This window comes from Varanus komodoensis, unplaced genomic scaffold (genome assembly GCF_004798865.1).
Source record: "Varanus komodoensis strain SLA01 unplaced genomic scaffold, ASM479886v1 scaffold2, whole genome shotgun sequence".
Lineage (NCBI taxonomy): Eukaryota > Metazoa > Chordata > Lepidosauria > Squamata > Varanidae > Varanus > Varanus komodoensis.
In genome coordinates this window covers 50,301,508-50,329,314 of record NW_025335568.1, presented here as the reverse complement: position 1 = coordinate 50,329,314, position 27,807 = coordinate 50,301,508, and the positions used below count along the sequence as shown (strand labels likewise).

At 40.2% G+C, this 27,807-nt stretch overlaps 1 protein-coding gene across 3 annotated transcripts in view; it reads right to left on the bottom strand.

Moving 5' to 3' along the window:
• The window catches only part of SLC25A13 (solute carrier family 25 member 13), a 129,311-nt gene that overhangs the window by 40,337 nt on the left and 61,167 nt on the right, over positions 1-27,807 (bottom strand). For all 3 annotated transcript variants that reach the window (XM_044429315.1, XM_044429317.1, XM_044429316.1), the window contains exons 5-11: positions 21,116-21,255; positions 11,552-11,698; positions 6,801-6,939; positions 5,905-5,998; positions 5,671-5,755; positions 2,396-2,480; positions 841-999 (exon numbers count right to left, since the gene is read on the bottom strand). In XM_044429315.1, coding sequence (XP_044285250.1) covers positions 841-999; positions 2,396-2,480; positions 5,671-5,755; positions 5,905-5,998; positions 6,801-6,939; positions 11,552-11,698; positions 21,116-21,255 — 849 coding nt within the window. The remainder of the gene's footprint in view (positions 1-840; positions 1,000-2,395; positions 2,481-5,670; positions 5,756-5,904; positions 5,999-6,800; positions 6,940-11,551; positions 11,699-21,115; positions 21,256-27,807) is intronic.

Below are 27,807 nucleotides of genomic sequence, written 5' to 3'. Positions count from 1 at the left end.
CTGGAGAAAAGCCTTCAGTGTGTCAGCCCCATTTCTACAGAATTCCCTGCCTTGGGAAATCAGGCAGACACCAATCCTGTTCTGTTTTCAGTGCCAGTTAAGGACATGTTTGTTTTGGGAGGCCATTCTTGTTGACTAGCTACTGTTCTTATTGTATCGGTTTTTTAATGTATTGTTTTAATTCTTTTACTTGTTTTAGTCTTGTACCATTTGTCATTGCAGAATTTGCTGAGATATCAAGTATCATAAATAATAATAATTCTGGTGATTTTTCCTTGGATGCTGCCATGTACCTCTTTCTACCAGTGCATTGAGATAATTGAGGTGGGGAGGGGGGAAACAATAGTGAATGAATGTACTGGGGTGCTAATCAAAGTGACTGCAGTAGCCAGTCTCCTCAAGCTGTGGGACCTGCTGCTTGGCATTATCCAGGCAATTTGTCCTTAGTGTGCAGATAACGTCTTTGGATCATGGGTCTCTCCTCTGCAAGAAAGGAGTCGGCATTGTAACTGATGCACCACCTTACAATTACTACCACAAAGGGCTTTTAAGCATTGTTTTAAAGCTAAATAGGTTCTTGTTAGTGTTACACCAGCAAACTTGGTGTGGGTTTTTTGTTTTATTTTTCTACTGCAACAAATTTAGTAGTGGCAGGGCACCAGGCATGCAGCTAATGATCATTATCTGATCAATACTAGGAGCAACTGATGTAATAAAATTAAAACATTCTGGTTTTACATTAAGATCAATCAAAAAGAATAAAGAAATCCATGCTGGCAGCAAAACAATTTTGATTTCTTTCACAAATGTAAGAAATGTATGAAACATCTGGATACTGACCACGATAGAGCCCAAAGAATCCTTCATAGCGCAGGACTTTCTTAAAGCAATCAAAGCTGTTCTTGTACATCAACTCCCCAATGAACGACCCAGAGGAGCGCTGGTTCTGCATCCGGGTTTTGACGAGATCAATTGGATACACTGCCGTGGCTCCAACAGCTTCATGGTAAGTTGCAGATGGTAAAAGCAAATGGAAACCAAGTGTGATGAAATTTCATTACACCAGATTTATCCTAAGTTAGTAATGCGCATGGACCACTATCTGTGAGTGGACCGCCAAGAACTTCTGTGGACCCAGCAGACATACTCATCCCCTTAAACAGCACTTCTGTACACCCAATTGCGCACTGCAGCTGCTTTTCAAACTCTCCCTGAATTAAAAAGGGTTTTCTCATGTGACACACGAAGCTACTGTTTGTGGGAGATAGGGAAGCTGGAGGTCACATGAAACACTTGGGGCCAGTTTCAAGATTATGGCTATGGTCTCCTTCAGCTCCATTTTGACCCTGCTTCATTTTACGGACAGTTTGTTTTGCAATACTCTGGAAAGAAATAGTATTGAAAGCCGGAACGTATTCCCTGGTATCAGTAGGCTTCAGCACACATCTCTGTGATAGATCCAGTTGTTAATTTGGTTGGTAAGAGCTGGAAGAAATATATTATCCCAAGATTTCCCAGAAGATAATTAGCTTTTTGCATACTTGTGGTACCAGAACGGGAACAGCCAACTTCAAGGAGCCATACAATTTAGAATGTCTTTATTTTCATGAACCCTGTCAACCGTGGTGAAAATACCTGCTCTTTTTGGTTGAGGATGTTGTTACATGACAGTCCAAAATTAAGTTGCCTGAAGTTAACATCATATACAGCAAGAGTAACCTGAACTATCTGAATGCCCACCCGTATGTAGTACAGACATCAGCAGGCTTCAGGAAATTCCAGTGTATAAATAAGTGTGCATATATATATATATATTAGAAAATGAAATGGAGAGGAGAAATGCAAAATAGCCCAATAAGAATTAAGCAGCATTTTTCAGAGCTGACCCTAATATTAGAATGATTTGGGGTGCCATGAAAAGATAACAAACAGTTATTTAAAGTACTGATGAATTTTACTTCCAATGAGTGCAAGCTAGATAATATGGCTTGCCTAGAGTTCTATATCTTGACTCAGGGTCCAGCAGCATCATTTTCTGCTCTACCTAAGGTAGTAAATTAAATTGAGTCCACTCTGGCGAACATGCACAGCGGGCACAGAATGGTGCCCTCCCAACAGGGTGAAGTTGGGTATAAGAAATGAATGGAATATTCTAGAAAAAAGGCATGGCTCACTTGCATTCTAAACCTCACACTACACACTGTTCCTGTTAGTTCTATTTGTAATTTCCACAGTTCATTTACAGAATTCTCAGCTCACTATAGAAAAAAACAAGATAGGTATAATTAAGCCATTTTTATATGCTACCCAAATGCTGCGGGCTTCTTTATGCAATAAAGGTAAAGAGCAATATTGTCATTCATTCATTCATTCATTCATTCATTCATTCACTAACCTCCAGCAACTGAACCAAGGGCAAACCTGTATGCGGATTCTGCCACCTGAATGAGAACAGGACGAGACACATCTCCTGGAGCTTGCTGCAATTGGAAGATAAAGAGAAGATAAAAGTCAGACTAACATTTTCTGTCACTAAAAAGAACAGCCGAAATACTCAAGGATGAATATAAATTCTCTCTCTCTCTCTCTCTCTCTCTCTCTCTCTCTCTCTCTCTCTCTCTCTCTCTCTCACACACACACACACACACACACACACACACACACAGAGAAAGAGAGAGAGAAAATTCAAAAATTAAAATAGTGTATTTAATTTATTAATTATACTTATTACTCTGTCTGCATTCCTAGGATCAAAAAGCGAAATACATAAGCTACCAAGGCGGTTTCAGATCCAAGAAATGTCCAGACCCAGGCATGCATAGCTTCAGGGAAGTGCCTATAGCATGTACTTTCACATACCTGTAATGCAGGCTATAAGACTTTCTTATTCAACCATCCATTCATTAGTTATTTACTACATCTATACTGCCCAATAGCCAAAGCTCTCTGAGTGATTCACAATAATTAAAACCATAAAATACAACATGATAAAATGCAATATAAATGTTTAAAACAGCAGTGTAAAAAAAGAAGAACCAAAATAAAACCTAGCAGCAGTGTAAAGATTTAAAATATGGTAAAAGATTTAAAACTTACCCAAATGCTTTATGAGTGAATTATTTACTATTTGTATGCTGCTTTAGTTTTATTCTTTGTACTTCCCTAATGGTGAAGTTTGATGGTTTTGTAGTGCACAATAAAAATAAATATTAAAATACATATTTTGCAGTACAGAAAATTCCATACAATCCCCTGGGGTTGTATGGTATCATTCTGCTTGTGCAAGAGAATTGCACTACTGGAAAACAAGTTCTGGGGTATGCATGAGGGGAGACTCCGACTGAAGTCCTACCTCCACAGCCACTTGCAGATCTTAGATTTATGAGGTGGTACACTAGCATTTGTGTCACTGCTTGCACAACGGGAAAAGGCATGGGAAAAGCACAGCAATTTCTCCTGCTAACTAGATCATGACTTTTCCTGCTGTAAAATTACTTCATAGGAAATATAGGCAAAACTTGTACCAATTACGCATAGCTACTTTTTCTTATGCTGGTCTGGACTGCTATATACAGGTAATGGGGCAAGAGAAAACAGCATTAACACACAAGGAGTAGGGGCCCATTTTAATCCATGTATCAGGAAGATGCAGAAGAAAACAGCTCAGGTTTCCTAACTAAAGCAATAAAAATATATTACTCAGTTTATTGTACCACTGCCAGTTATTTAATCCTAACCTACTAGAAAGAAAACATTAACATACCAGTTAAATTACAGCCAAAACAGAATTGTTTATAGGAATGGAAGATTAACTTTTGTCATTTGAACATCTCTCTTCTCACAATATTGAAATACTTTTTAAAAAAGAAGGGAAATCGGTATCACTGAGAAGTTAGCTCTGACAAACTCAGACTGCCTTTCATTTTTGTTTCAGAGCAGATTCTCATTGCTGCACAAAATACCGATTCTGAATTTTTCCCACAACTAGGATCACAGGAAGCTGTCTCATACTCTGACTGTAATGATGGGCATGGGCTCTTTGGGTTTCATAAGGCTATTTTTCTTAGCCGCACATGCAAAGCATGAGCTCCAACACTGAGCTACAGTCCTTCTCTGCAGTTTCAAGATTCTTGTGTAGAAACTGCTGGAGCAGAGAGAAAACTGCACTGGACATGCAAGACATGCTTAAAAGGGTTTGCAAAGGAGAAAACGAGACAAACACTGCACGTCTCAAACCATGCAACAGTTTGCTCCTGAAACCTGAAGTAATATGCAATACCTTGTTAACAATCCAAGGTATTTCTGGAGAGTGATCTACTCAATTGTGGAGCCTAAGTTGAAGATCAAGGTGAAGAGTATTTAAATGGCAGCTTCTCCAGGAGGGAGCTGCAGCTCTGAGGGATGGCTAGCCACGTGCTCAATGCCAGAGCTCAGACAGTAATGCCTCTTGAAAAAGTGCCCATCTGCAAGGTGTTTGCTGAAGCTCCCAGCTGGGGATCTGTAATGTGCAGGCTGTTGGTTAGTCTCTACCTCTTTCAGTTCTCTTTGAATGGGTTTTATAAGTGAGCTGGTAAGCAAGCATCCTCGCTCCTGAAGCAAGGCTAAAAATATGCTGCTGTAGGGTGATGTTGGGTGGGGAGGAGGGGCAGGGTGGGAGGCAGCCAAGTGAGGAGGGCCTGGCTCAAGGCCTATTAGACCCAAAAATGTAGCCTGAATCAACTCATTGTGGTCAAAGTGGCGTCTCTGCACAGACCCAGAGCACAGACAGAGGGGGGAAACCCTTCAGTTCTCAATATACAGAACTTGGTTTGACTTAAGTGATAGCTTTGGAAAAACAGAACTACACCCAGGTTTGTGTCAGTTTTCAATATATGAAAGAGTCCAATAACACGTTTTTTAAAAGCTGACAACCCCCCTTTTTTTGTCCTTTGTACCATGACACTTCTGCATACCCTCACCCCTCCCGCATGCAAACATTTAACAATTAAGACTATTAAAAACAAAAACAAAACAGCACCACCAGCAGCAGTTGGTTTTCCCCATGATGTTAAAGATTTGAAACTATTATGGCAGACTAAACAAAACTATCATTCATTTCAATGTACAGCTGAAGAGGGATTGCAACAGGCAGGCAACACAAAGAAACGCTGGATATCTCCAAGCAGAGTGGTTTCTCTTAGTAGACTGGGTGCCAGAACTGATATGCCTGGCATAAACAGCAAAACATTATTTCCTTCATTAAAAGCATTCCATAACATGACCAGGGAGGGTAAATCAGCTAGCTTAGGAGCCAAATTACTATCTCCCTGCCCCCCGCCCCTCAATTTCTTAAAATGAGACCTTGACTCTTTTACCATTACTGGTTTTGTCATTACATTTGTCAAGCCTGCTTTAATTCTTTAAGTGGAAAGATCATGATGGGAAGATACATGTAAACTAATCCAGCCTTTATGTTTTCTGGTTGAGTGAAGATCCAACTAAAATGTACGTTTGTAACAACAGCAATGAAATGAAAGAGAATGCTTTTTATATTTAATCTGCAAAGGAGTTGATGCAACTTAAATGTAACCATACCAAGGACTTCGTCGGCTTGCTGCTGGGAAGGATTGAAATCAGGCAGTGAAAGCATCACTACTTTTCTTGCAACCCACCAGTGCCTTGCCTCCTCACCTGTCTCTGAGCCTCAGCCAGGTTGTAGGGCAATGTGCCCTCTTCCAAAGGAGCAATCCTTTCAATGTCAGCCATTGTCATACGTCTAAGGAGACAAAGTGATTGCAAAAGTAAAATTTGTATTGAATGCTACAGAAAACCGTTACCTGCAATGGTAGGCAATATTTCGTTCAAACACGCTGGGGTTTTTTCCATTTTTTTCCACAGCAAAGAAAAGGGTAATTTTCAACTTACCCCCGTGGCTCATATAAATCTGCTAACTGGAACAAGATGTCAACTTCCATGGGTGTAACCTGGCCAAATTTCTGAGCTGCCAGAACAAACTCCTCTGCAACAGAAGAAGGGGGTGGATAAGGGAATACAGAAGGGGAAACTAATCAAACAACACTGAAAGCTATCCACAAATGTCCCAGAATCACCAACATTTAGTATTAAACCAATATGCTGCAGAAGAAGAAGAAATACCACAAATAGTGTGCCTGCCACTGTGTAAATGTATGTTTTAAATACTCTATCCATCATACAAATCAGAGAAGCAGTCTGGCCTTATAGCTTAGTGCTAACAGCGGGATTTAGGATATTTGACATACGGTATCAATCAGTTGTGGGTCAGAGTAGAAAAGAGAGAGAGAGAAGGAGACAGAGATTTGGAACTTTTCTTGCATGTGTGCCCCTGCAGGTTATATTAATGCAGGGTTGGCACTACAGAGGGAGTTCTCTAGAAAAGTGGTTAGATACAGCTGATAACATCTTGTTCCAAGCTTGTAGATCAGCTTACTGCAATGCCAATACAAGTTTATGGATTTTTCAACTATCCTTGAAGGTCACTTTAACAGGCTGCCAATTTGGCAGAAATCCTAGGAAGTTTTTGAAATCTTTAAATGTCTTTACATAGTCTGCTCATTCAATCCTGCTTTTAGGACCATGATGTTTCACTGAAATTAAGAATTATAAATCAGGGTAGATTCCCAACAAATTCCAATAGGCAGAAGTAACTGAAAATGGGAAGGCACATGCACACAATAGATTCAGATAGTTCCTATTACCTGTGACAATGCATCCACCTGAAACCCTAAAAAGATGGGGGGGGTGCTCTGCAGGAGGAGATTTATAGTGATGTTTCAACTAACCTTTAGTCACTTCCACGTCTTTTCTATGTCCAGCCAAGGTACTATAGATTTTTCTAATGAGTTCCATGTTATTAAGAAGGGTATTAAATCCATTAAAATAGGAAAAGCTGACTTGATGTGACGTAGTACCTCCAGCAGCCTAGAATAAAGAAAGGAATGAGAAAAGCAGCAAGAAAAAAAGGAGATATTAGATGTAGGTTATTAATTTAAAAATAATATAACCTGAACATTTATGGAACATGGGAGAGAAAGACTTTGGGAATATTGTTAGTTTAAAAACAGCAATAGAAGTAGCAAGGGATTTTTAAAATGCAAAATGGAAAAAAACCATAATAGATTCTTAAGTTACTGAAGCTAATCATGACCAGCATGCAAGCTGCTCCCCCTATTCCAGTGAAACCTAAACAAATGCATATGCGGGATTATAACAACATGGCCAGTGGTAATTTACAGAGTTCAAGTTTCAATACTGCTGCAGTCAAATATGTTTTATAAGTTGCTTTATTTCTTCTAATGAGCAAATCTCAAAGGCTTAAAAATGCCAAGTATATTAATGTCTGAGGCTGGGGGGGAGGGGTCAACAAAATCAAGTACGCTACACAAAGGGGGGAGGGGGTCTGCTTTAATATTTAAATACAGAGAACACCAAATTGCCAACAGAGTCTTCTTGTAAGATTTCTTGAACTTTGCTTTTACATTCAGTTCATTGAAATACTCTTATCTTTAAAAAGCATTATTTCTAGTGCCACAATTAAACCCAAAGTCTTACTACAAGAAAATCTTCCCTGTATCAAGTGACTAACTTAGAGAGATGAGTACAATGTGTCCCCAGCCCCCTAAACAGCAGAACAACCTCTATTTTACCCACTGACTGGCTCAACCTCCCTCTCTCTCTCTTTCTCTCTCTCTCTCAATCTCTTTATATATACATGTATATATAGGCTGTAGGTTCTTCCTTCTCCACCACCATCACCTCTGTTGTTATGAAACAGATTTATATTCTGTTTTTCAGGGTAAAAACCCACAAGCAGGAAGACAATATTCCTTGGAATGCAAAATAGTTAATCAATCAACCATAAAAAGCAATGAATATTCAATACCTCAACTATTAACATAGCAAATAAGAAAGCAGCAGATAAAACCTTGGTTGAAAGCATGGTATTCCACAATTAATCAAATGCAGGCTGTAATAAATAAGAATCAAATTATCCTTAAGGCTAGCAAAGAAGCAACACGAACTCCTCTGGGAGGGCATTCCAAATATATAGGGCCACCACAGTAAAGGTGGTAACCTTGACCCTCTGGAGAAACACTTCAGTTCTTTACTCAAAGGAGCTAAAAGAGCAAAAGGAACATATAGTTTTGCCTTGCACTGAGGCAAACTCTCCTTGACCTCTCTAGCCCAATACCATCTCCTCCAAGCCTCAGTCTATTCCAAGCCTAACAGTGAGATACTTTTAACTGAACATGCCAGAGACTGAAGTGGGGCTCTCTAAAAACAACCTAATACATTGTATCATTTATCAGTGGCACGTCCTACTTTGTAACACAGCATGCAATCACAATATTGATGGTTTCTATTTTAACAATATGCCCAGCTGTCTTTAAAGGAACATTTGAATGAATGCATGGAAAAACAGCTGGACAACCATCTCAGTATATTAATGTTTATGCCTGCTCAGGACCAGCTCTCAGTATTACATACTAGCAGATAATGGCATTAGCAACCTAAGGTTCTGGCCCAGGATCTGGACAGGTGACTCTGTTAGTGAAGCTATTTTCATCCTTAACACAAACAATAAAATAGAATGAAATAAAATAATAAAATAAAATATCAAAGAAGGGATAGAACTGTATTACAGATGCATTAGATGGTGGTTGCTATGATACTAGTCCTGAGAAACTAAACACTATAAAGCTAATGCAGGGATATATTTGATTTGAAAAAGTCTGTACTGAATGGGATTCATAACCAGAGATATACATAAAAATGATTTTTTCTAAAACTCTAAATTTGGAAAGAAACTGAAGTGTAGTCCTGATAAGTATACACGTTAAGTTGGCACACATTCATCTTATCATTCTTTCAAGGCTAATTTCAATGAATTTGGAACTCATTTGTTACAATTTAGTATTTTGACATATTCCTGCATTATCTTTCAAACTCCCAGCTACATTTTAACTATTTCTCAACTCCTCCACATCTACTCTAAATAGTACACATACTACAAGCAGTGACACGATGTTGATTTTAACAGTTTGGCATCCAATCTGCATCATTATAATGCATATAGTGCTGCATAACGCAGCTGCAAAAATCAAGAGCATGCCTTCAATGCTTCACTGTATGTCATTCCATACACTCAAAGAGTATTGGTGTGGAGACCTGCTGAACCTTTCTATCAGGTAAGCAGTTGTGCAAGCGGCTGAGCAACTGCCTCTGTAACCAGTTGCAAACCCAGCTGCAACAAAATGGTCCCTTTGTTAGATACTCCTCTTGTGCATAGTACTGAAACAGCTTTCCAATGGTTATTTGTGCTAGCAGAATAACATAGTTGGATAGTAGGTGTGTACACAATTTCTCAGAAATATGAAATACAGTACATTCTTGTGAGCAAAAGGAATCTGGAGGTTTGCTTGCACTATTGACTGTGAAAGTAATACAGAGTTAGCATATTTGGAAGTAAAGGTGAAATTAAGGCTTAAATGCAGATTTCCCTTCATGAAAGAGCTTGAGAACACAGTAAAACTACTCAGAACACAATCTGAATATATATATAATACAAGAATGTCCCTAAAAGATGCACCAAAAGGGAAATAAAGAATAAAAATATATTTTTAAATGTCATAACAGAATGAGAGCTAACTTGGGCATGCAGATCTTTTTTGCTTATTTGCAATATGATGGAATTATGCAATTATTCTCTGAAGAGAAACACATTCTGACTTCTGCTATCAGCAGAGTGCTTACTTTCTGCCCTAAAAATCCAAATGTCCAACTCCTCTAAAATCAACCTGTCTCAGAGGTGAACCTTTCTGTATTCCTTATATAAAAAACCGTATTTATTATCTACAAAAGGGAAGGCCTTCTATGTGTTGCTGTTCCAATTTGGAAGTGCCTCCCATCAGATTTACACTTCGCACCAACATTGTAATCTTCCTGGGACTAGTTTAAATGCTTTTTATTTGCTTAAAGATTTTAAATTAATTTTGAATATGATTTTTAAAACCTAGATGAAATATTTTTTGTGTCTATTGCTGTTTTTATTTATTGTTGTTCTGTAATTTGACTTTAGGTTAGTTTCTTTGGAACTGAAGTTTTCATATTTATGTTATTTATTTATGAGTATGAAGGCATAATAGGGAAATTACATTTAATGCCATTTTTAAAATCCAAAGCAGCAGCAGATGTAGGGGACTGTGGTTCCCTTCACTCCACCCCACAAAACTTAGCTCCAGCTTCCAGTTCCAGTGGGACTGCTGCTACCATCAGCCACTGAATGAAGGGTGCTCAGCTGTGTGTGTATGGCTCAGTTTGCAAAGAACAACATCCTGTTTTTGTTTGTTCTTCAAATTCTGGGTTGTAACTGAGGCAGCACTATTCTGTTACACATTGCCTAACTGGTCTTGGGTTCCAATCTAGGCTTGTCATTCCCTACCCAGCCTAAGTTCCAGGTTTGCATGCCATGCTAAATCATGAAAGGCTGGCATCCCTGGGTCGTGAAGCACTCAGTCCTGCAGCAGGAAGGATCAGGTGGCAGGTGCCACCATGCACAACTCCTTGGGTTCTTGTCACATATGAAATGGGCCAATGTGTGCATTTGGGAAGATTGTAATAATAGCAAACCCCCCACCCCAACAATCCCCTTACACCACCTTGAAATTTATTTGACTAAAAGGGACTATAAACCTTCAAAAAAATTCATAATGACACCCAACATGAGCAAAACGCTGCTTATTTTCAATAGCACAAATGAGGAAGGTTTAGAAAAATACAGGCAATGGAATGAAGGTAACAACATCAAAGTATTAAAAATCTTCCAGGCTTGTTTTTGAGCTGCTTCATGACTAGTGCATTAGTAAGAAGCTCTTTTTAAGCAGTCCAGCATGCCAGACTAAACGTGAAATATCATCCCATAAATCCTCAAGTTTTTGTTAGGGTTAAATGTACTTGAATCAAGTCTTGAGCTACAGCTACAGTCCAAAGTAGCATGCCATCTAGGTAAGATGTCATGCAATGGTTCATGCAAATAATAAGTTGTGTTTAAGCATATTTAAAAACATGCAAAGCAGATATGAGCTTCTAGCTCATCATCCATTTCCAAAGTGGCCTCTGCTGCTGAACAAGTTGCCAACCCTGCATAAGCAGATTGTTAGCCTTACAGAACAAGACTTTCATGCATAATTATCCTGACAGGGAATAGTAACTTGTCAAGACAGCACAAAATATTACCGATGGTGCAACAGGTCATCTGATACAGCCCAAGGTTGCTGGCTACTATTCTGGGCCTGAGAAGATAGTATCACGATCTGCTGGAGAAGAAAACCTCATGAATGGCTAAATGCATCTATAATGTATAATTTTAACTCCTTCTCTTGCATCTTGGTTATGGATACTAGCAAAAACAAAAAAGAACAGAAAAATAACCTTGAAGTAAATAGGACCTTCTGCTATTCCTCTACCACCTTCTATATGTTCTTTCCCAGCAGGACTCCAATAATGTTAATGGTCTCATACAGCAAATACTTACAGCTACTAGACATTCTTCAACAAATGGTGTCAGCATGTGAGGCCGGATGGTGACCATAATATCTCTAAAGTCAATGGCAGTGACTCTTCCAGCTTGGGCATTATCTCGCTGCACAAATGCTTGTTTTGCATGTTCCAACTGAATTTCCTATAACACATAAAAAGCACCATTAAATAAGGTCCATAATTAATGCTGCTGCAGTCTGCTTATTTCACTGATGGTTCCACTGTTCTTTAACAGTAGGGCAGAAAAGAGACCCCTAGAGTACCAGCTGAACTCTGGGAATGGTGTGACCATTTAAAGAAATCTGTTGGGAGTTTTCACAGTGTGAAGATGTATGAAGTTCCTTAGAAAGACTACAATGGTCAAGCCACTCCAGGAATGAAATGCAGATAACTTCTCAGTAAGTCTTTTTAATATAGCAATACTGATTTCTGTGGAAATGAGTTCTTGTGGATTAATGTCCATATAATTATATTTAGTTACAAAGTTTTCATTAATTTGTGAATGATAGGTTGTGAGATGGTCGTTTTATTTTGCTTTGTGATTGAGTAAATTTTCCAAAGTTTGACTTTCAAACCAACAGGCTTGGATCCAGTGAGCTCCTTTCATTCACCATAAGGACCTGGATCCAGCAAAGCTTCAGCAAACGGAAGTGGAAGGTGGGAGAGGAGCAAATCTGAAGGGATGTCAGCAAAAAAGGCACCAGAATTCAAGGATGCCTTGTTCTGTGAGTAGAACATCACTCACAAAATAAATCCAATCCCATGAAAGAAAGGATAACTTCAGAGATGGCATTCTCTCCAATTCCTGCTATATATTTTTAACAGGAAAGGATTTCTTGGATACAATCATACTTTAAAAATCTATACAGTTCTCATTCAATAAAAAAATAAAAAGACACTGAAAAGAACTGGGCAAACTATTCATAAACATTAGGAAATGGTGTAAAATGTATTCATAATGTTGGCATTCAAGGCACAGGGCATGATACAAAGTTAAGTTTCATTGATTTCAAGAACTAGGAAGTTAATTTGGCTGGCTCACTCATGCCCATCAGCACCATCTCCATTTCTGCAGCTGGCTCATGGTTTGGGGAGCTTCTTACATTGTACTGAAGAGTTTCTGGATTCAGTAAACTATGGGTTAAATAGCTTTGCAAGGAAAAGAAATTCAACTGCTTTTCAGTGCAAAATAAATAGCTCGTCAAATGTCCCTGAGATTAGAGGTGGTGTAATCCCTCTACATAACTTTAAAACAGCCTCATTGCTTGATGCTGGGAGTCTGAATTCCTAAAAAACCACAATAAGTGTTTATACAAAATTAATTTGCAGTTGATAACAGGAACTCTGGCACCAGAGCTTTAATGAAAAGATTTCCCAACTTGATTTTTACACAGACACACACACACTTCCCAATTCTGTCTTTCCTGTTACAGCTCATAAAGCCATTTTATTTCCCAGGTATGGAATGATTATGTTTAGGTATGACTGATACTTCCAATTGATCAAAATTCATTTGATGCAGCCCAGTTCTTTCCACTTCTGCATATTGTGAGGTCCCATTGACAGGTATTATTACCTCATCAACGAGCATTCCAGTACAGAATAACATACTAGCATACACTTGAAGTTATTTAACCAAGCCATAAAATGAGCACTTGTAAAACATAATGTAGAAATCTGATGTTAGACTTTGGGCAGAGACTGCAGGCTTTGAGACAGTGTCTCCCTAATACCATATTTAACAGCTAGATACTGGTTGCATTTGCACGTCATACTAAGCCACCCTATGAATGAACTATGCAGTGCATATTGTTAATGGATGGTGCACCCAACAGATGATCAGGCTCACTGTGGTTTCTTCCTCTTGGTCCTCAAGTCAGTATCCTAGAGTCCTTTGCAGCAGGATCCCTTTGTCTTCCTTTCTCCACTTGACTGCCACTCCCTTTCATTTGCCTCTCTGTTCTTTTCCAAAATGAACAACTGAAGTTTTACATTTTTTTCAGCTCCAGAAAACTGTACAATTGTGTTCATCATTTTGTTTTATTTACTATATTTATATCCTGTCCTTTTTCATCTTGCAAGGAATCCAAGATGGCTTACACAAACTTCTCTCTCTTCTCCATTTTATCCTCACAACAACTCTGTGAGGTAGATTAGACTGAATGACCAGTGAGCTCCATGACTGAATGAGAGCTAGAACCTGGATCTCCTTAGTTCCAGTCCAACATACTAACTTCTACACCACACTAGTGGTATTGTCATTATCATTATTGCCATCCTATATGTACTGCCTTGCCAGGTCAATTTCCTTGTATATTTTTGCTGTCAGAGGGAGCACAGAAGTGGAGTAGGTAGCATAGATGGGAAATGACAAAGTGAGACTCCAACAGTTGGCAGGGACGAATTGCTAAATTGTTAGTTGAAAGGTATTGGTAATGGAGGGAAATGCTGTAAAAGAAGATCCACCAAAGGGGAGGGGGAATAACAGTATCTACCTCTTAACAAAATAGTCCCCACAATGTTAAGTGTTGAACAGACATTTCTTAGCGACCTCCAGCTTTTCAATATTTCTTTAGCTATTCTAGAATGGGGAGATATTAACTTCCCCTATCTTTTCACAGCACCTATTTGGGGCACTTACTGGGGCCAAAGGAAAAGTGATGACACCATGACAGTTACTCCGAAATGCTACTTGGGCATCAATGGAGAGGCTTTCACTGGTGGCGGCAACTAGGAAGTCATGAAGAGTGGCAGGGTTTGGGAGCTCTTGTTAAGCAGTTTGCTAGCCAATACCCACATCCCACAATGAAAACTACTCTTGTGAGTCTGGACGACATGGAAACCATCAGGGATTGAATGACAATTGTGGTGTGGTACTTAAGAGTACTGGACTGGGGATCTGGGAGTTCTAGTCCCCACTCAGTCATGAATTTCACTGGGTGACTTTGGGACAGTCACTCACTCTCAGTCTTACCCATCTTACAGGATTGTTGTTCTGAAGATAAAATGGAGCAACGTAAGCAACCTTGGGTTCCTTACAAGAGGAAAAAATATAAATGCAATGTAATCATCATCATCAACATCATCAAGAACAACCTTAGAACAAGCCAAGATAGGCTTGCAGACAAAAAAAGCCACCCAGTGAGAAGCAGCCTAGGTTTGGCCAGCACAAGAATGTATTTTGGCTAGTCAGCTGTGATGCCTTATTGCATCATGTAAACTCTCTTTATTGGAGAAAGCCCTTATCAGAGCAATCCAGTGCCTTCCAGATATGTGGGCCTAAAATTTCAATCATTCCCCGAGAATGACCATATTGTTTAGGAATGAAGAGAGTCCCATACTTTTGGAGGGCACCAGGCTGAAGAATGCTGCTTTATATTTAGTTTTATATTGATATGCATAAAGCAAATCATTTAATGAATTAGTCAAATAGTCAAAAGGTTTACAGTCTCTCTCTTGAACACCCACTTTATGTCCATAAGCTCATGTGCAATCCAATTTGGTTTATGACTCTGCATCATGCTGTTCAGATTTTAGGAATCTACAACTTCCACCAAGCAGCAGGTCCTGTTGTATATCTCAGTGTTAAAAAAGAAAAAGAAAAAGAAAAGCAGAGCAGAATATGCAACACACCACTATTTCTAAGAGATGGGCTGCAATATTATACAGAAGAAACAGAATGATCATAGTTGACAGGCAGCAGGCAGTTACAAGCTACTTGTAATTTCCTTTATTATTATTTTTATAAATATAGGCAGCAAGTGGAGCTGTATTTGCAAAATATTATTTAAAGGACACTATGGTATCTCATCTGGTACAAATTAAGCAAAATATAAAAAGCATTCGCACACTGAGAGAACTGTGATCTCCTGCTGTCTTAAGGTCCAAGGTCTAGACACCAGAACAAGGTGGCTGACTCATAGACATGGAAAGCATCAAAGGATAAGGGTTAAATGCCAAAGTTTCCTTAATTCAAACAGTAACTCTAAATCATATGCTACAGGCAGTTTTTGACAGAAGCATCCCAACCCAAGAACCCATGCTGGAAGGTTATTTGGCACTCTCACCTGCCTAGAAGCTACATGGCCTCAGTCCAGATCCATGGGAGCTCACTGCCTTATGGAGGTGTATGTTCTGCTTATGGCTTTAAAGATCTATCTTATGGCAGGTGGGGTAGGACAGACGAGTCATTCATTGCATTGGGGAGGAGACTGTACACTGGAGTACTGCTTAAGGGACAAATTTCATTCTGGAGAAGCTCTTGTGGGTGGTGGTGGGTGAGACCAAACACAAAGCACGAACAGCCAAATACTAGCATATTTCAACTTGAAGCTTTGCGACCAGTAACTAAGCTTAGGAGAGTCTTTTCAAGCTGTTTAGAATGGTAAAAAAACTGCACAAATGATGGGAAAAAGGGAGCACAGCTCTCAGTGGAAGGGCCACACTTGGCCCCTAGAAGGCAAGATAGGAGTTCCAGGCATGATGTACCCAGAAGCACTCACACCCGTCCATGGAATTCTGCAGAACAGTGGCAGCAGAGCTGCCAAAGGAAATGGCCAGGTTTCATTCCACTGACATATTGTATACCAGGGGTCTCCAAACATTTTGGTTAGTTCGTGAGAGGAACAGTGAAGAAAGCGACAGTAAGGGAAAGAGTAAAGGCAAGGCAACAAGGCAGAGAGGAGAAAAAGAGCAAGGTGATGGGATAAGGGGGCTGTAAAGGAAAAGAAGGCAAATGTGTAGTGGTTGGAGTTTTGGATTGGGACCCAGGAAACCAAAGCTCTTGCCCCCATTTCACCATGTAGCTCACTGAATCGGTCACTGACTCTCAACTTTGGGCAGGCATTGCCTCTCTTTATATAATGCTGTCAGCATAAAATGGAAAGAAGGGGGATAATGCTAGCTACCTTGGGCATTTTGCAAGAGGAAAAGGGGCAGGATACTAATATAATAAATAAGCAGATAGCAAGGAAAGGGGTTGGGAAGGGGAAAAACTGGGAAGGTGAGAAGCTGGGAAAGGAAAGACAGAGAAAGAGAAAATGGGAAAGGTTCACGTGGACAGGAGACTGGGTGAGACCAGAAGCAGTTCTTTCCTTCTCCTCCTGCTCCCTGATCAGCAACAGGTTCAGGAATAGGAAGGAATCCCAGCACCTAAAATTCTTAAGGTTTCCAAAATTAAAAATAAATGTTGGAAGAATAGAGCATCATAGGAAGGCACTGTGTCAGGGACACCTAATTGAGTACAAGTCCAGTCACCGTACCTAAAAATTGTGGAGCTGGAAAAAGTGAAGAAGAGAGCAACTAAAATGATCAAGGGGCCAGAACAGCTCCCTTATGTGGAAAGGTTCAACATCTGGGATTGCTTAGCTTAGAAAAAAAGACAAGTGAGTGGAGACACAATGGAGGTGTACAAAATTATGCATGATATGGAGAAAGTAGATAGGGAGACATTTTTCCCTCTCTCATAATTTTAATCCCATAAAGCTGATTGGTGGGAGGTTCAAGACAGAGAAAAAGAAGCACTCTTCAACCAATGCACAGTTAAGCTAGGGAAATTGCTACAAAGGGTGGTCATCAATTTGGTTGGCTTTAAATGGGGATTAGCCATATTCACAGAGGCTAAGATTATCAATGACTTCTAGTTCTCATGAATATATTGTACCTCCAGTATCAGATACGTCTGGGAGTGTGTTGTTGTGTTTGTGTCCTAGTGGTGGGTGTTCTACAGGCAGCTGGTTGGAGCTGTGTGAGCAGAATGCTGGACAAGGCTGAACCATGGTTTGGTCTTGCTCTTCTAGCAGTTTGCTCTCTAGACAGATATATGAATGAGTGTGACATAATATCCCAACTCAAGATACACCAGGGCCAAGCAATAATGGATCCTGGCTCATGCTCTTTGTTCAGGAAACTGAGAACCATGAGCAGATGAATAATAGACATCCTTCTACAAAGTAAAAGATACTTCCAAGACAGCACATCAATGTGATCAATAATCAATGACAGATCAATGATCTTCAAAATTCTGACCAGTATTTTCTACTGAATAAATGCTGGTTCATGCAAAGCATATACAAATACTGAACTTGATACTGTATAATGTAGCAGAATGTCACTCTAAGCCTTCACATTTAAAGTGTGGCTACACAATTTAGTACTGCAATGCTATGTTTTGTACAGCAGTCTTTGGTATATTGGAACTTAGTTAATAATACCTACCATGCAATGCTTTCCTCTGCTGCCACCACCCCCTTTTTAAAAAGATCTTTACTCAGCTGAGCTGAAATTATTGTAGGGAGTGGGGAAAAGAAAGACAATACATTCTACAAGTCTCACTTCCAAACCTTTCATCCCCACTCCAAGCAGGCATCTTAAAGCCACAGGGTATCTCAAAAGGTTAAGGGGCCCCCTTTTACCCTGAAACTCTACTGGGTTTAACTTAATCATTGGGAATAAATAAAATGGAGAAATGCCATAATAAACTCTATTTCCTATCCCTAGAATCAGAGGGCAGTCCTACACATATTTGGCCATCTAAGAATAATCACCCCGATCTCACTTCTGATTTATTTGTATGTTCCAGCAGGGGAAGGATACCTTGACATAATAAAGGGTGAACAGCACAGCTAAAGTTTCAGCAACACTTCTGGAAAGAACAGCAGTTGCTCTTCACTCTGTTTATTCTTAAGGTCAATGATCTCTGTGCTGCAGCTAGGAATTTCATGCCTTCACACTGGAATCTAGTCTAATGAACTACCTGGGGACCAAAGCACACATTGCTGGTGATGTTGCTGAGACTCCTGTTTTTCTTTACCCTCATATAAGAACACAAGAGACCCAAACCAGGTTAAGGACCATGGCATTTGGGGAGGAAAAATGCAAGACATTTTTTTAAACCCTTTTCTACTGGGGTGGTGGAAGGGGGTAGTATTTTGGGGGGGGGACAGGAGGAAAGATTAACCTCCCCCATTTCCCCCTGATGTCTACCCACCATCCCCAAGGGAAAGCAGTTTAATAAAAGGAAAGGAAAAGGTCTCCATTGAGTCTTCCCACCTGAAATATTGTGGTTTTGACCTGAATATTCTTCAGCCTGGGCCTGAAGCCCATGCCTGCTCACACAAAATTAAAGAAAAACAGGGAAAAGCCAATGTGGTATTGTGGTAAATGTGCTGGACTGGGACTCAGGAGATCTGGGTTCAAGTTCCTACTTGGCCATGAAATGCATTGAGTGACTCTGGGCCAATCACTGCCTTTCAGTATAACAAGCTCACAGGGTTCTTGTGAGGGTAAAATGCAGAAGAGGACCACATAGGCCATCTTGGGTTCCTTGCAAGAGGAAAAAAGGCAGAATATTATTTTTTTCTATGCCACCTAATATTTGATGCTCTCTATATAAATAATATTTATAATGATGACCATAACAAAAAATAAAAATAGCAGTTTCAACTAGAGCAATGTGATTACTAGAAAGTGCTGTTTGCCCCTTATGACCGTGTCATGGTTACAATGTCCTTTTCAGACATTGCTGATAATAGTGGATGTTCAAGGTCAGCCTCCTGTGATGAGAAGGCAGTAAAGACATCTCAGGATTGGCCAAAACTTTTATGCATAAATATGAGGTTCCTGAACTAATTTTGTTGGCTGCACCTTCAACTGAAGCCAAATTCCAGATTCAGGCATGGCCCCCGTGGTGTTATCTCTGGTGTATGACATTTTATAGTGCATGGAGAGGGAAACGTCCCAGGGTTCTGTCTTTGTCTTAAGGTCATGAGAAATGGGAAAACCCTGGAATGCCTTACTGCTTTAGACAAAGCAGCTATTCCATAATTGTGTGAACAAGTTGAGACACACTCCCCTGCAACACACACAGCAAAATCCTCTAAGATCCTGCAGAAAAGGCAATTTCAGCTCTCACACACGTTTTCTATTTGAATGAAGTCCTAGATGAAGCACTTCTGGTGAACTGTGCTACTGACCAGTTGCTGTTTTGCACTGGTTGCCAGGTAGTTGGGTAGAAAAGGCCTGTATTTCTAGGATGATGAATTTGGAACAGCTGCTCCTTGTAATGGTCTAGAATTTGTGTTGCTCTACATTTTCCATCATCTTCCAAGGAGAAAAGCTGGGCTAGATAAGAATTCAAGTGAAGTCAGCAAAATGACAGCGATAAAGACTTAACATAATGTGATTATACTATATCAGACATCCAACATCCTCTTCAGACAAAGAGTTAATTAGGCTCTACTCCACCAAGTCAATTTGAAACATTTGTCCTAGTAGCATTATCTTAATTATTCCTCATCAAAACGATAACACTTCCTACTGTGAACTAACATCCTTATGTAAACAAAATTATAGACTCTATCCTCCTGAAATATGATCCTTTGTCAAAACTCTCTTGTGTGAAGACTCTTTATACCATATGCATTTGAAACATAACAAAGTACTCATTCTGCCTTGTCTGTCGGTCTCCTGAGGGTTCAACACTATTAAGAATACCATGTATTTAAAGCAGATTTTTTTTCAATGTAATGCATCTCAAGCATGAAATATAGGAAAGCAAAACATGTTGCAGCTGTAAATACAGGGGAAAAGAATATTCACTATAAAAATCTAATATTAGGGTTGAGGAACAGGACCCCTACACACTCAAAAGTTCTGTTATTTCATCACATCTCTCTCTCTCTCTCTCTCTCTCTCTCTCTCTCTCTCTCAAACACACACACACACACACACACACACACACACACACACACAGACTCAGTCCATGGTAGACCAGCCTTTTCCAACCTAGCAGTTGCCAGCAATGTTGGACTACAAAACTTGCATCATCCTAGCCAACAACACCAGATGGTGCTGAGTGAGGATGATGGGAATAGTATCCCAACAGAGCTTAAGGGAGAATGCTGCTCCAGGCCATTGGTGGATTATAGGTTTACATTAAGAGAAGGAGTTGCCGGAGAGCTTTGAAGCAGAACGAATCCATTGATCCGCCTGAAATCTAAAGCTGCCACTTCCAGAATTTAGGTTTGGCAAGGTTTGCCTAAGTTGCATCTCATTCAGTGACAGCTGAAAATATCCTGCCTCTGGTTACAAATATCCAACATAGCTGAACTCAAGAAATGAAATAAACGGGGAAAAAACCTATCCCAATGCCTTTAAGCATCTCAAGTGCCAGCTCCTCAGAACCACACCTTCAGGATTAAATTGAAAACGTTGGCTGGATCCTGTTCAAAAATATCTATGCAGCTTTCAGATGCCAAAAGAAAAATTACTGCTTATGCAGCAGTTTCAGCACTAGCCAACTACATCTGATGGGCACGCACACAGACATCCAGCAGTCTAAAAATACAGATAGCTAGTGTGCAATGAAATGTACTGGCAGCTGGGCAGGGGCTGGATTTTAGCCATGCAAATCTCTCTCTCTCTCTCTCTCTCTCTCTCTCTCTCTCTCTCTCTCTCTCTTCTCTCTCCCTCTCCCTCTCCCTCTCCCTCTCCCTCTCCCTCTCTCTCTCTCTCTCTCTCTCGTTTATTCAGATTTAGAATATTCATTACCAAAACTCACCAGTAAGAACTGGGTGAACTCTGCGTATGTTAGCCGCCTTTTCCGATCTTTTCCAAAATGCAGCTGCACAAACTCTGAATCCCAGTTAAAGGGAATATGCTGGTGGATTGTGGTCTGGGCAAAGACTTGCTTAACATCCTCTGGGAAAGGAAATAAACAGAGAGAAAGTGGTGATTATGAGATACAGAGCAAACACTGGAATCACTCTGTTCATTCTTGGAAAAACTGGAGTGAAAATAGATTTTCATTAAATCAATCATAGCATCACCCCTCCACTTGCTTGTGGCCCCCAAGTCTGCCAAAGTCATAGCAAAAAAACAGTGAGTTTGCTTTAGAACAAGTTGTATGCTCTTTATGTGCCAGAGTGGAAAGGAGAATTGCTGGGGTTTTTCCCCACTGCGTTTCAGTGGCCAATTCAGTAGTATGTTCCGCAAACACTACCCTGTTCTATTCTTCTAGATTAATCAGCACCTCAGTCCTAACTGAAAGGACCAGCAAAGATATACCAACCAATACATTTCCTGTTCTGTTCACTTATCCTTTCGTTCCAAAAGATGCACTAGCACTATGCTGCAGTGTGGACATGGCTCCATATAAGTTACAAAATTGTGATTTTGGACATAACTATGTATTCCTGCCTTCCAAGACAAACTTGACATTGAGTAAGGCGACCATCTTTCTGCCTTAGTTGTTCTTCATGCCTCATTAAAAAAAACTCATGGAAGACAAGCTTCAAAATATCATGAAGAACTGCAACATGTCATCTAGCTGTCATCCAACGTATGCTCAATTTGTGAAAATGGTATGCAAGCTATTTTAAATACATGCAGCTGAACTATGCAAGTTGGCCATGGCTATCTAGCTGTGTGTGTGCATGTGCATGCACCTGCTGTTGGCATTAGGGCAGTATCCAGTGGGCCACCCTGAATTATTCTTTTCCATCCTGCTCATTCATTCCACCATGCAAGCAGTGGGTCACAGGGATTGAACTGCACGAGCAAGACCCACTACACACACAAGGGAAAGCCCTCAAATGAATGGAGCTTCTTGTTTATAAAAGGAAGCAGGTTGACAGAGTTCTCTTAGGAGAGTTCTCCTGACCTGCCTCCTTCCAGGAATAAGCATTTTCATTCATACACTGTTCTGAGAGTATCTGCTAAATAACAATACAGAAAAACTTTAAATAAATAAATACCAGCTTGTCCCATTAGCACTGTATTGCCGCTGTGCACATGGTAGAGGGCTGCTAGTGCAATGCAATTGGCAAGGTGGAGGAAAATCAGCTGGCATGGATTCTAGCTGATGGATAAGTCAGTTACATACTGACTTATCTGAAAGGTAGTATTTCCATTGTGGTTTCTAGTGCAGGCCAAGTTGTCTGCCTTTCCTTTGTGCTGTTTACTACTCCAAATTTCTAATCCCCCAAATGCCTGAAAAATGGTATTTTGCAGTACCATTTGATTACACTCAAATCACTGTTTTCTTTCCTTGTTTAGCATGTGCAGCTGAAAATTACAATATCTGAGTTTTTCAATGCCATAAGCAGACTGATTTTACAACAGACTGTAAAGTTAGGGTTTCATGACAAGGTGCACATCAGAGTATATGATGCAGCTCTCATCAGATGCATACCTATTTATTGCTCTTGTTGGTGACTTGTGATAGTTATGAAGCAGACAATCTCCTTTGCCCTGCACCTTTTATATATAGCCTTTACTTCTTTCACACCTCTATTCATGGTTCGTAAAGTCCTCTATAAGCTCACTAGACTGGATGTTAAATTTTTCCTTCTTCCTTCACTGGCCTCATCACTCACTCTAGAACAATTTCACCAATTGGATTCCTTATCCCACAGCTTGAGTCAGATACAGAGATCATTCATGCCACATGAACAAATTGATGATGTTTGGAACTGTGATTTAACTGTCAGTGTTACTGTAACACATACAGCTCTTTCTGTACTCTTCCTTCATATACTTGTCTGTAGCAAAAAGCAACATTTAAAAAATTGATGGTCAACTGAAGCAGGACATATTCTCCAATCCTTGTAATGTTAAGAATTAGTGCCTAAGCCTGTCTTTTTTCCTCTTCCCTCAGCATCCTATTTTCCGTGTGTGTCATGACTTTTACACTGCAAATCAGAGGACAGGGACTGTCTTATGCCTATCTGCAAGTCACTTATACAGTCTTTTTTACTAAAGTGCAGATAGATAAACTATCGCCCGTTTGGTTTTTGCAATGAGCAATGCGATCAAATTCTATGCTTTTACTTTTTCCCCCCATTTGTAAATGGTTAACTGTATTAGTCACAAAGGACTACTACTGATCTACATCTATGGAGCCAGGAAGGTCGGGGCTTGAAATCATATGCAGAGCCCACATGTGTAGAGCAAACTGCCCCCTGCAAATATTTTCAAATCACAGCAAGGCAAGTACACATGATTAAAAATATGCCCTGCTCCAAAAGGGATTCTGGCTGGGTACAGACCAGAGTCCCTTCCTTTAACTTCTACGGTTCTATGGAAAGTAGCAGAAGGAAACAAGGGATAGAATTGAGCCTTGGTCATGCTTACAGGAGATCCACTGAAAACAATGTCATGATTACATAAATTCCATTGAGGACAGTAGGTCTACTCTAAGTAAGACTAAATTGGGTTTTAACCCAACTGCTCTTTCTGATGACTGGATACTCCTCTGGCTGATGGTTGGAGCTGGGCTGGTGACATTCTTACTCTTGTTCTTCAGAGTAGAAGGCTTCTGGTGGCCTTTACTCTTCTGGGTATAGGAATTTCTTCCAGGAGTCACCATTTCATTCCCAAATTGAATTAAAATTCAGCCCTTTGTAATATAATGCTACAGTAAAAGTCTCAATTAGGTCATGAAACTACCTGACGGGGGAAAAATCCTATGCAGCTAACCAACCATGTTCAAACTGCTTTTAAATATCTTAAAGGAGGAGAAAACCTTTTAAAAAGAAGAATTTGGAACTTGACAGAGAAAAGCAAGTTTCTACCCTCCCAATATGGTTAACAACTTACTGCAAAAGGGAGGAGGGGGAGGCATGGCTACCTTCTGCTAAGCAAAGAGCACAAGCAAATTGGAGATTTCATAAGAAGTTAAATAGCATAATGCTGTAAGTGGAGGCAGTCCCACATGCACCAATACTAAGGTTGCCTTTTCAAAGCTTTTGACAAGGCCCTTTTATATTAATCATAGTTAAGGGTCTGAAGGAGAGGAAAGTAATGTAGAATTAGGGTTGCAGCTTTTAATCTTATATTCAAGGCTTTCGGAAAATGAATGCAGGGAAATCAATTTTCTTAAAGATGTTATGTGCTTTGGGAAGCACAGGGGGATGGAATACACCACACACACTGGTGGCCCAGGGTTTGTTACATGGCTTTGCAGTTTCACAGGGCTCTTAACAAAACACCTCCCTCCTAAGCACAGATTCCCAATTGAAGTATCACGCCAATGGAAGAGGTGGTGGTTAAAATTTCTGGGGTGCCTCATTCCAACTGCCACTTTCCAGGGTAGCAGCAAGACTTGGCAGGACCCTTGGTTTATGGACAATCATGTCAGCTACCAGCCTAGGAGTGGAGTGGATGGAGCACATGTCCATAGTTGGACTAACTCATTGCTTCCTCCCCAGAAAGGAACCTTTGCTCCTGGTCAATATTTGAGGAAATTACTAAGTTGCAAGGAGGTTTTCTTCAAGAAGAACTCTCTTGCTGCCTTTTAGCCTCAAAAATTGGTTGGAAAATGTTGGTGTCTTGCTTGATACCCAACTTATTTATATTGGCTTTAATTGTACATTAGTAAGCCATCCCGAGGCATGTGGTGATGGCATATAAAGGTTTTAGATAGACAGATAGGTAGGTAGGTAGGTAGATATTATTTAATGCACTGGTGTGGTTTTGCTTTTGGTCTACACCATTCAAAGAGCCTGCAGCTGATTGAACAGTATATAAAAGATTTAATTAATAAATAAAAATAAGAAGAATTGGCCCCGCTTGGAAAGATCTCTTTGAGCTCCTCACAATCCTTATCGCTGTGACCATCCTAGATAGTTTGGTGCCATCAACAAACTTGGACACATTATTGCTTATTTCTAATTCCAGATCATTTATGAATGTGCTAAAAATCACTGGTTCTAATACAGCACCCTGTGGGAGTCCGCTGGTGACATCTCTCCATTGGGAGAAGTTGCCATTTATTCCCACCCTCTGTCGTCTGTTTTTTAACCAATTAGTGATCCACAAGAGGACCTCCCCTTCTAGTCCATGATTGCTCAGTCTGCTCAGGAGCCATTGGTGAGGGACTTTGTCAAAATCCTTATGGAAGTCCAAGTAAACAACATCTACCGGGTCGTCCCTGTCTACATGCTTAAGGACACTCTCAAAGAACTGCAATAGGTTAGTGATACAAGACTTCCTCTTGAGAAAGCCATGCTGACTTTTTCTCATCAGGACTCACCAGCAGGCTTTCATTAACCCAGCAATTCACACACTGTAGAAGTCCCGATGCAAGCAAGTCCCACAGCACAGCTGGTTGGCTAGCTGCAATCAAATGGAAGAGATACTGCCAATTCTACTTCATGCTTCTTGAATCCATAGTGTGGAAAACTACTTTTAGGCAGGAATTCCAACATTGCCTCTGATGGGCCTGGAGAGACAAGTCTTGTTCAAATAAGAGAGCACTTAGAATTTGCCTGACCCAGTGTTCAGATTATGGGAGAAAAGTCCACGCTGAAATCCAGAAACTCACTCCCTGACCCCTCTCAATTTAAATAAATCATGCCCCCTGTACCCTTCTGAAACTAGTGACAAAGTGGAACCCCAGGTAGAGCCCCACAAAAGCTTATGAGTTTTCTCACCAGGTCACATATTTATTGCTGCAAGTAGTCAGAATGGAAGCTACAATCAGTTTGCATACTTCTATTATGCAGGACTGGTTTTATTTTATTTCATGACAAGCGCTGACTTTGAGACTTGGTTCTCCAAAGTGGCACCTGGGGGCACCAATATAACCCAAGCCATCTCTCTTGGTACCCCAGATTCCCCGTCCCTCCTAGTATTTATTTTAACATTTTCAATATTTTCTTTTAAACCGAAAGGCTGGCATGCTGCAAAACAAAGTTCCATCCTCTGGTGCCATCTTTACTTGGGCTCAATAGAGTGGTTTTGTAGTTTGGAGCTCTGACCCTCAGTTCTGCCTTGTAATTAGGCTCTTGGGCAAGTTATTTTTCTTTTAGTCTCACTGCCTTGCCTTCAGGAAAATGGGTGTTTTGTGACTGGCTGTCGTATGAATGAGCAACACCTGCTCCCACCAACTCACTCCATGTGAGTCTTTTTTGAAAAGATGCACAAAACGCTCAGAATTTCAAATGTGCCCACTGATCCAGAAAGGTTTGGAATACTGTTTGCATCTGAGAAACGAAAAGATAAAACAATTTTTTCCCTTGCATTTTTCCCTTTTATGGCACATATGGATGCAAAATGGTGCAGGAGATTGAAGTGACCATTTCACTGTCTAAAGTGACCATTTCATGGCATCCACCCCCGTCTATTTGCCTCTTGCACACCATCTCGGACAAATATTTAAGCAATTAATATTTTACGGATTTCATTGAGCCTACCCTGAAGCAGGTGAGCTTACTGTGAGTCTAGAGTTTAGAAAGCATGGTTCTAAGGGCATTCTATTACCAACGCAACACATGCTTATTTGTGGCTGAACAAATCTAAGGTTAAAGACTTCAATGAAGTTGCTACCAAAGCAGTGATGTGGTTCCCCCCCCCCCCACCCCAGTAGAGGCAGGTCGAATTCCTTTCAAAATTGCAGCTTAGTAAATGGGCCTTTTCTTCTATACTGTCGTCTTATGAAGGATAGTTATATTTCTGCTCTCAGTTAACCAGACAGTGACCTTATACAGTTTGAATTTACTCTCAAATTGGCTCTATCCCACCTTTTTCATACCTATTTTTTCCTAGTCTCTCTCCCTCTTTTTAAGAAGCACGAGAAAAAGAAGAAAACACAATATTTTAGCCATTTGAACAAGCTGCATTCTGAAATCAGCCCGCTAACTGGAAGTGCTCTCTGTTACCTCTATCTTTCAAAATTGGAGCCATTATAGTCATTCGTGTAAATCCACATTTAGCCTTTCATAAAGAGCAGATTTTTGACCCATTGAACTGGAAGAGCTTCTGCACTGTTCTCCTGATCTTTGACAAGATAGCCCACAACAGAGAAGACAATTTCTTGCTGGTGTGAATTTGTATTCTGTTGTTAAACTCTCAATGCTCACAAGTAGTAAATCTACTTCAGATAGCTTGCACCTTCAAGATTCTGAATGTTGTAACAAAGTTATAGAGGAAAACCAAATACTGTACAGAAAATCAAATACCTAATGCGCTAAGACCAGTTACTATTATTAGGAAAGGTCAGCCTAAGGAAGCGCAGAATATTGACCTGGGGAATATGAACCCTTTGAACATTTCAGAGTAGCCTGTGCTTGTATTTTCTAATTGGGCCTGTACAAAGTATAGTAGCAATCAAGAGACATTCAAAGTATCACCTACACCTCAGGACATAAGAACATTGTACAGATCTCAGACTGCTGTTGCAGCTCCTCCTTGTTCTTCAAGTCTTAAACTTGGGAAAAAGAGGTGCATTCTGCGGTAACCAGATGCATAGGA